Raw genomic sequence first — 10074 nt, forward strand, 5'->3', positions numbered from 1 at the left:
AAAACATACAAGGCAGAATTTATTCCAACACCAAACCGGCTGGATTGAACAGAGGAGAAAATATCTCCAAGTTTTCTGATGATGTTCAACATCCTTTGGGCACTTTACAAGGTCAAAAAGATTTACTTCCCCATCCTGGCTGCGATTGGGGTCCCAGGTAAGTCACTGCCTATCTCCAGGGCAATCTAGTGTCTTGGAATGATTGGATAGCATTGTGAGCATTGACCAATGTGAACTGAACTTACATTCTTTCTGTCTTCCTATTTTTTTCTCTCTCCTTTCTTTCATTCTCGTTCTCTCTTTCTTTCTTTCTCTCTCTCTCTCTTTCTTTCACTCTTTTTCTTCCTCTCTTCTTTGCTTTTTTATCTGTCGCTCTTTCTCTCTCTCTCTATCTCTGCTTCTTTCTCTCTCTTTCTGTTCCCTTCTGTCTTTTTTTTCTTTCTTGCTATCTTCCTTTCTGTTTATCTTTTTTTCTGAATTCCTCTCCCTTTTTTTCCGGTTCTCTCTTTCTTAGTCTCTTTTTCTCTTTCTCTCTTTTTCCTCCCTTTCTTTCTTTCTTTCTTTCATTTTCTCTTTCTCTCTCTCTTTCTTCCTGTCTCTCTTTCTTTCTTTCTTTCTCTCATTCTTTCTTTCTCTCTCTCTTTTTTTCTCGTTCTTTCTCTTCCTGTCAATGTTTTTTTCTTTATGTCTTTCTTTCTTTCCATCTCTCTTTCTTCCTATCTTCCTTTCTATCTTTTTTCTGCATGTCTCTCTTTCTTTTTTTCTCTCTCTCTTTTTCCTAATTCCCCTTTCTCTCATTCTCTCTTTCTCCATTTCCCTCTTTCTTTCTCCCTGTCTCTCTTTTGACCTTGCTCACGTTCTTTCTTTCTCTCTGTCTTTCTTTCTTTTATCTTTCTTTCTTCCTGTCTTTCTCCCTCTCTCTTTCTCTCTTTCCCACTTTGTTTACTTTCTTTTTCAGTTTATCTCTCTCTTTCATTCTTGCTGTCTCTCTTTCTCTCTTTCTTTCTTCCTTTCATTCTATCTTTGTTCCTTTATCTATTCCTTTCTCTCTTTCTTTCTTTTCTTCTTTCTTTCTTTCCTTGTCTCTTTCTCTTGTTCTTTCTCTCTTTCACTCTATCTCACCCTCACATTTTCTCTTTTTCTCACTCTTTCTCTTTCTTTCTCTCTTTTCCTTTTCTTTCTCCCTCTCTTTCTTTATTCCTCTCTTTCTTCCTTATTTTCTCTTCTTTTCGCAGTCCCTTTCCGTCTTTCACTCTCTCCCTCACACTTTCTCTTCCTCTATCTCTCTCTCTCTTTCTTTCTTTCTCTCTCTTTTTCTGTCTTTCATTCATTTATTTATTCTGTTATCTGCGCAGTCCGGCACATCAAGCCTCTTCAACAGTGAACTGACATCTGTCGAGTATCTGCAGCGATGAAATATAGTATTTTGTAATATTTAACATCTAACATTGGGTCTTGTATCTGGGTTGGGAAATTGTGCAATTCACAAAGTAAGTGATATAAATTATAGAATTCCCACAGTGCAGAGGGATGCCATTTGACCAATTGAGCCTGCAGCGACTCTCCGACAGAGCACATTACACAGACTCTATCACCATAACCTCATGCATTTACCCTAATAATTCCCCGAGTATACTGATATTTGGTCATTAAGGGGCAATTTAGCATGGCCAATCCATCTAACCTGTAAATCTTTCAACACATTAGTGTTACCCTCCCTCCTTTCTCTTCTAACCAAAAAAAGGCGACTGTGAGAAGTTAAATTAAAGGTAAGAGTTTTATAAATGTTCTTATATAATTGAATTGGTGCTCCAAATGTCAGCCAGTGGGGTTAAGTGCTGCACTTGTGAGATGTGGGAGAACCAGAACACTTCCAGCACCTCGGACGACTGTATCTGCAGAAAGTGCACCCGATTGGCAGCTCCTTCCAGACCTTGTGGACAGGTTGGAGAAGCAGCTGGATGCACTTAGGAGCATGAGGTTGGTGGAACGCGTCATGGTCTGGAGCTTTAGAGACACGGTCACACCCAAGGTGCAGGCAGATAGATGGGTGACTGCTAGAAGGTGCTTGATGTCAGCTAGTGGTGAGCGGGAGGTTTAAAGAGCAAGCCACTCGATACTGTGGGCAGCGGAGAGAGAGGGAGCAGAGTGAAGGCTGAAGGGCTTTGGCTCATAGTGGGCTTTGGCGAGAACAGGCAGAGGCGAGAGTAGGTTTTTGTTTTTGGAAAGTTTATTCTTGTTTTTTTTAAGAAACAAAAAATGCCAGGTGAGATGTTGGAATGCTCCTCTTGCAGGATGTGGGAGATCAGGGAGACCGTCGGTATCCCTGATGACAACACCTGCAAAAGATGCATCCCACTGCAGCTGTGAGCAAAATGTGTTAGGGAACTGGAGAAGGAGCTTGGTGACCTCTGTCTAATTTGGGAGAATGAGAAGTTTATAGACAGTAGCTTTAGGGAGGTAGTTACTCCCAAGCAGCAGAGCACAGGAAGTTGGGTTACTGTAAGGAGAGGGAATGGAAATGTGAAAGGATAGGCAGAGCAGGGTTCCTCTGTGGCCATTCCCCTCCACAACAGGCATACCGAATGAGATACTGTAATAGGGCATGATTTACCTGGGACAAGTTACGACAGCCGGATCTCAGATACTGAGTGTGATTCAGCAGCGCAAAAGGGTGGGAGGGAGAAGTGGTAGTGATAGGGGACTCGATGGTCAGAGGCACGGACAGGAGGTTCTGTGGTTGGGACAGAGACTCCCGCGTGGTTTGTTACCTCCCGGGTGCCGAGGTCAGGGATGTCTCTGATCGCGTGCACACTGTTCTAAAGTAGGAAGGTGATCAGCCAGATGTCTGGTACACATCGGTACCAATGGCGTAGGTGGGAAGAGTGAGGAGGTCCTAAAGAGAGAGGATAGAGAGCTTGGAAGGAGGTTAAAAAGCAGGAGCCCGAGGGTAGTAATCTCAGGATTGCTGCCTGTACCACGTGCCAGTGAGGGTAAGAGTTGGATGCTTGGGCGGATGAACACGTGGCTGAGGAACTGGTGTAGGGGCAGGGTTTCCGATTCTTGGATCATTGGGACCTCTTCTGGGGCAGGTGGGACCTGTACAAGAGAGACGGGTTACACCTAAACTACAAGGGGACCAATATACTCGCAGGTAGGTTTGCTAGTGTTATTGGGGAGCGTTGAAACTAGATTTGCAGGGGGATGGGAACCAGAGTGCCAGAGCAGATGATGGAGCAGGGGTAAAAGAACGGGTTAATTCAACTAAAATCACCAATGGAAGGATTGGGTGTTGTGGAAATAATCTTTTGAGGTGTGTCTATTTCAATGCCAGGAGTGTTGTGGGGAAGGCAGATGAGCTGAAGGTGTGGATTGACGTGTGGAAATATGATATTATAGCCATTAGTGACACTTGGCTACAGGAGCGGGAGGACCAGCAGCTCAATGTTCCAGGGTTCCAATGTTTCAGGCGTGATAGAGGCAGAGGGATAAAAGGTGGGAGGGTGGCATTGCTGGTCAGGGAAAATGTTACTGCGGTACTCAGGCAGGATAGAGGCCCTCTGGGGGGAGCTGGCAAAGTGGATACAGAAATGGCTCTGCCATAGAAGACAGAGGTAGCAGGGGAAGGGTACGATTGTGAATGGAAGACTGTAACCATTGACGTTCCTCAGGGATCACTGCTGGGACCATTGCTGTTTGGAATATATATAAAAGATTGGAGGAAAATATGACTGGTTTGACCAGCAAGTTTGCAGACCACACAATGTTTGATGGATTCACGGATAGCGATGAGGAACATCAGAGAATACAGGAGGATATAGCTTAGTTGGAGATGTGGGCGGAGGAATGGCAGGTGGAGTTTAATCCGGAGAAATGTGAGACAATACATTTTGGAATGTCTCATGTAGTAAGTTGCAGAACCCTTTGGAGTATTGATAGGCAAAGAGATCTGGGTGTACAGGTACACAGGTCACTGCAAGTGGCAACGAAGATGGAAATGATAGTCACAAAGGCATCAGCCAGGGCATTTGGTTTGAAAATTGGCAAGTTGTGTTGTAGCTTTATAGAACATTAGTTAGACTGCACGTGGAATAGAGTGTTCAATTCTGGTCTCCCACACTACCAGAAGGATATCAAGGCTTTGGAGAGGGCACAGAAAAGATTTACCAGGATGTTGCCTGGTGTGGAGGGCATTAGCTATGAGGAGAGGTTGGAGAAACTTGGTTTGGTCTCAAAGGGTTGACAGCAGCTAAGGGCCAAACTGATTGAAGCTCACAAGGTTTTGAGGGACTTGGGCAGAACGGCTAATCAGAAGCTATTTCCAGGGTGAGAAGGGTCACTTGCTAGGGGGGCAAGCTGCGAGGGGCAAGGCTAAAAGGAAATGTAAGGGGCAATTCTTTTACAGAGAGGGTGCTGGTTGCCTGAGACTCACCTGAAGAAGAGGGAAACCCCTCGAAAGCTAGTGAGTTTACTATCAAATAAATGGGTTGGACTAAAACCTGGTGTTGTCAGACTTTTTACTGTGCCTGAGACTCACCAGGGGGAGGCAGTGGAAGCAGACAGTGAATTATAAGGGGTGTCTGGACAAATACATGGATAGGATGGGAATAGAAGGACATGATCTCCTGAAGAGTAGGGGGTTTTAGATCAGTCGGGCAGTGTGGTGGTGCAGGCTTGGAGGGCTGAGAAGCCTGTTCTTTGTTTTTTTGTTCTTTAATATCCTCACTGCCTTTGGGAATGATTGCTGATTTCTGAACCCATATCCCCTCCACTTCACACCCTGGTTCCCATCCCCTCAACGCTATTCTGAAGACTATAAGAAAAGGAAGTGGGAATGAGCCACGTGACCCTTCAGGCCTGCTCCTCCGTTCATTTTGATCATGACTGATCATCAAACTCAATATCCTTCCCACCCCCCACCTCATAACCCCTGACCCCTTAAGCCCCAATTACTGTATCAAATTTCTTTTTGAAAAAAAATTAGTCACAACTACTTTCCGTGGTAGTGAATCCCACACACTCACCCCCTCTGGGTGAAGGGATTTCTGTTCACAGAACACTACAGAGCAGAAAGAGGCCCTTCAGCCCATCGAGTCTGCACTAACCACAATCCCACCCAGGCCCTATCGCCATATCCCTACATCTTTACCCACTAATCCCTCTAACCTACACATCCCTGGACACTAAGGGGCAATTTTAGCCTGACCAATCAACCTAACCCGCACATCTTTGGACTGTGGGAGGAAACCGGAGCACCCGGAGGAAACCCACGCAGACACGAGGAGAATGTGCAAACTCCACACAGACAGTAACCTGAGACGGGAATTCCACATCAGTTTGAAAATTTTTACCCCTTATCCTCAAACTCTGACCCCTAATTTTGGATTCCTCACCATCAGGAACATTCTTTCTGAATCTACCCTGCCTTTGATTTGAAAATAATTTCATTTATTATTGCCTCATGTATTAGTATACAGTGAAAAGTATATAGACAAGTCATACTGTTCTTAGACAAGGTAAGGAGAGAGTGCAGAATGTAATATTCCAGTCATAGATCGGGTGCCGAGAAAGATCAACTCCGTGTGAGGTCCATCTTTTCAACAGTTTGATGGCAGCAGGGAAGAAACTATTTTTGAGTCGATTTGTACGTGTCTTCAGAACCTTGTTTCTTTTTCCTGACGGAAGGAGGTGGGTATGTCCGGGGTGCATCGGGTCCTTGATTCTGCTGGCTATTTTCCCACTGCAGTGGGAAGTGTAGACAGAGTGAATGGATGGGAGGCTGGCTCCCACCATGGACTGGGTTTCATTCACGACTATTGGTATTTTCCTGCAGTGTTGGGAAGACTAGGAGCCCAGACCAAGCTGTGATACAACCAGAAAGAATGCTTTCCATGGTGCATCGGTAAAAGTTGGCGAGAGTTATAGTGGGCTTGCCAAATTTCCTTAGTCTTCTGAGAAAGTAGAGGCGTTGGTGGGGCTTTCTTATCTACAGCATTACCACAGGGGTAGAGGTTGTTTGTGTCCTTTACAGTTAAATCTTAAAGCTGTCAACCATTTCCACTTCATCCCCATCGATATAGACAGAGGAATTGTGGAAGAGATTATTGTTGTCACACCAGTTCACTCGATTCTCGATCTCATTCCTGTGCTCCTTCTCATCATTGTTTGAGATCCGAATCACTGCGATGGTTTCTTCAGCAAACCAGGAAATCGGGTTGGAGGAGAGTTTGGGCACACAGTCAGAAATAAGGAGTACATTGGAGATTGAAAACGCAGCCTTGTAGGGCACCAGTGTTGAGGATGATCGTAAAGGAGGTGTTGTTATCTATCCTTACTGATTGCAGTCTGTTAAGGAGTTCAGAATCCAGTTGCAGGGGGATGCCTAATTTTGTTGAATTTTATAAGTGTCTATGAGATCCCCTTCTCCCTCGTTTAATCTCCAATGAATATAACCCTATCCCACTTAATGTCTCCTTGTATGACAGTTCTTCCATCCCAGGAATCAGCCAGGTAAATCTTTGTTGTACTCCCTCTATAGCCTTCCTCAGATAAGGACATCTAAATTGTATACAATATTCCAGGTGTGGCCTCACCCATGCCCTGTCCAATTGCACTCAAACATTGCATGGGAGCACAGTGGTGGAGGCGTGGTAGCACAGTGGTTAGCACTGCTGCTTCACAGCTCCAGGAAGCTGGGTTCGATTCCCGGCTCGGGTCACTGTCTGTGTGGAGTTTGCACGTTCTCCTCGTGTCTGCGTGGGTTTCCTCCGGGTGGTCCAGTTTCCTCCCACAGTCCAAAGATGTGTGGGTTAGGGTGATTGGCCGTGCTAAGAAATCGCCCCTTAGTGTCCAGAGATGTGTAGGTTAGAGGGATTAGTGGGTATAATATGGGGCTAGGGCCTGGGTGGGATTGTGTTCAGTGCAGACTCGATGGGTCGAAGGGCCTCTTTCTGCACTGTAGGGTTCTATGATTCTATCTCTCTTCCAATTCTCAAATCTTCTCAATATAGAGGCCAATTTATCATTTGCCTTCTTTGCTGCCTGCTGGAACTGCACGCTTGTTTTCACCAACTGGAGTATGGGGACACCTCGGTCTGGTTAGACATTTCCCTCTTCTAATTCACAGCCAGTCACATAATAATCTGCCTTCCCATTTTTGCTACCAAAGTGGATAAATTCACATTTGTCAAATTATTCTTGTAAAATAGCCCTTGATTTCACATATTAACCTAGAATTCCTTCTTTTCAATGCCTCTCGTGAAATGAAATTTTAAACAGTATTCAGTCCAAGTTTTGTATTACTAGTGCCCAATCATTGCTTTTGCAATTTTGTAATGAGTGTCATAATGAATGGCATCCAATTATCTTTCCCACTCTCATTCTGTTCCTATTGGGTCACCATGACTTTTGCAGTTTGACACACAGATCCCACTGCCTTCAATTTGATTGTAGTGTTCCAGTCATAGTTAGGATGGCAAGAAAGACCAACTGAGTGTGAAGTAGGTCCTTTCAATAGTGTAACGGCAACAGGGAAGGAGCTGTTCTTGAGTTAGTTGTCCTCGGCCTGCATCAATTTGATCAAGCGACACAAAAATTGGCGGAGCTGAGGATAGTGAAGAGATTTGTCACAGGATACAGCAAGATATAGACTAGTTAGAAACATGAGCAGAAATATGACAGATGGAGATAAAACTGGACAAACATGTGATCATGCAGTTTGGAAGGCCCACTCCATGTAAGAATTATGCAGTAAATTGTAGAACATTTCAGAGTATTGAGAGGCAGTGAGATCTAGGCGTGCACATCCACCGACCACGTAACATGGCAACGCAGGTGGATAAGTTAGTCAAGAAGCCATACGGCATGCTTGCCTTCATCGGTCGGGTCACTGAGTATAAAAAATTGGCAGGTTATGCTGCAACTGCACAGAAACTTAGTTCGGCCTCATTTGGAATATTGTGCACAATTCTGGTCACCACAATACTAGAAGGATGTGGATGCATTCGGAAAGGGTACAGGAAATCTTTGCCTGGATGTTGCCTGGTCTGGAGGGTGTTAGCTATGAGCAGAGTTTCAACAGGCTCAGTTCATTCTCACAGGAATGAAGGAGTTTGAGGGCTGAGCTGTTATATTAGGGGTGGCACGGCAGCACAGTGGGTTAACACTGCTGCTTCACAGCTCCAGGGTTCGGTTCCTGGCTCGGGTCACTGTCTGTGTGGAGTTTGCACATTCTCCTCGTGTCTGCGTGGGTTTCCTCTGGGTGCTTTGGTTTCCTCCCACAGTTCAAAGATGTGCGGGTTAGGTTGATTGGCCGTGCTGAGAAATTGCCTCTTAGTGTCCAGGGATGTGTAGGTGGGATTAATGGTTATGATATGTAGGGATATGGGGGTAGGGCCTGGGTAGGATCATGTTCGGTGCAGACTCGAAGGGTGTCTTTCTGCACTGTAGGGTTCTATGATTCTATAAGATTATGAATGGTGTGAACAGAGTGGATAGTCAGATGCTTTTTTCGAAGGTTCAAAATTCAAGTACCAGGAAATGTAGTTTTAAGGTGCATGGGGAAATGTTTCGAGGAGATGTGTGAGGCAGGTTTACTAAAACAGATGTTGGTGAAGGTCTGGAGTGCTCTGCCCAGGGAGGTGGTGTGAGCAGGCACAATAGAGACATCTTAGGGGCAACTAGACAAATACATGAATCGGATGGGAATGGAAGGATACAGACTCTGTAATCGCACAGGGTTTAGGCTGATATCCTGATCAGCGCAGACTTTGAGGGCCTTTCCTAGGTTCTACTGCTCATTGTTCTTTGTTCTTCCATTGGGAAAAAGATATCAAATTCTGAGATCATGTACCAACGGACTCAAAAATACCTTCATCTATGCATTCTGCATTTGAACAAGCAACTTTGATGACATTCTGGAAAATAATTGCACTATTTCTTCATCTTCTTCGCAGTGAACATTGTAACGATTGTGATCCTTTCCCATGGAAAATGTGGTCTCTCTAAATCTGTCACTTGTTACCTGGTGGCCATGTCAGTGGGGGATCTGCTGGTCATTATCCTCGACCTGATATTGAGACACATTCCCATTGTTTATCCAAGATATTTTTATTTCCTGCAATTTGTCCCCGTGTGTAACATCCACGCCGTCCTGCTTTATGCAGCCACTGACTGTTCTGTCTGGTTCACCGTCACTTTCACCTTTGATCGATTTGTGGCCATTTGCTGCCCCAAGCTGAAAATTAAATATTGCACTGAGAAATCAGCGACTGTGGTTCTGGGGACAGTGACGGCGCTGAGCTGCTTAAAGAACATTTTCTGGTATTTTATGTTGAGTGGAAAGTATTTTTTCATGAACTTTCCCTGGTTTTGTTATTCCCCATGGGAAGTTATGGAATCTCCTGTCTGGGGAACAATCGAGTTCATCCATTACATCCTAAACCCGGGTGTCCCATTCATCCTGATTCTGCTTCTCAATGCATTCACCATCAGACACATTTTAGTGAGCAGCAGAGCCCGCAGGAGACTCCGGGCTCACAGCAGTGGGGAGAATCCCAGAGACCCAGAGATGGAGAGTCGAAGGAAATCCATCATTTTACTGTTTGTTATCTCAGCCAATTTCATTCTGTTATGGTCAACATTTATGGTTTATTCTATTTGGAGGCGGATGTATGATATGGGGTTTCAGTCAGTTTGGTTAGATTCTTTTGTTCAAGAACTGGGCTTTGTGTTCCAGCTCCTGAGTTGTTGCACAAACACTGCTATTTACGCCGTGACCCAGACCACGTTCAGAGAGCAGTTGAAGAATGTGATCAAATACCCACTCATTCAATTCTGCAAATTATTCAATGATGGGAATGTCCAAATCTTATTTTAAAAATCATAATCTATCACACCAATCTATCAACCCTTTGTCATCACCTGCCTCCCATTTGCCACACAGGGGAAGTAAGACAGGAAGATGGGAAGAGAGATAAACAAAGAGTGACAGGGAGAAAGAAAATCATAGACAAAAGAAAGACAGAAAAAAGAAAGACAGAAATAGGGGAGAAAGGGGGACAAACAAAAAACAGA

At 44.6% G+C, this 10074-nt stretch overlaps 1 protein-coding gene across 1 annotated transcript in view; it reads left to right on the forward strand.

Moving 5' to 3' along the window:
* Positions 1-9808, forward strand: part of LOC145338915 (putative G-protein coupled receptor 139) — a gene marked incomplete at its 3' end in the record, with an annotated part of 33590 nt that extends 23782 nt beyond the window's left edge. Inside the window, exons 4-5 of the mRNA XM_080183309.1 lie at positions 53-157; positions 8955-9808. Of these exons, the coding sequence (XP_080039435.1) occupies positions 53-157; positions 8955-9808 (959 nt within the window). The remainder of the gene's footprint in view (positions 1-52; positions 158-8954) is intronic.
* Positions 9809-10074: the final 266 nt, after the last annotated feature.

Source organism: Carcharhinus amblyrhynchos, unplaced genomic scaffold (genome assembly GCF_965287045.1).
Source record: "Carcharhinus amblyrhynchos unplaced genomic scaffold, sCarAmb.v2.hapA chromosome_234, whole genome shotgun sequence".
In the NCBI taxonomy this organism is placed as follows: Eukaryota; Metazoa; Chordata; class Chondrichthyes; order Carcharhiniformes; family Carcharhinidae; genus Carcharhinus; species Carcharhinus amblyrhynchos.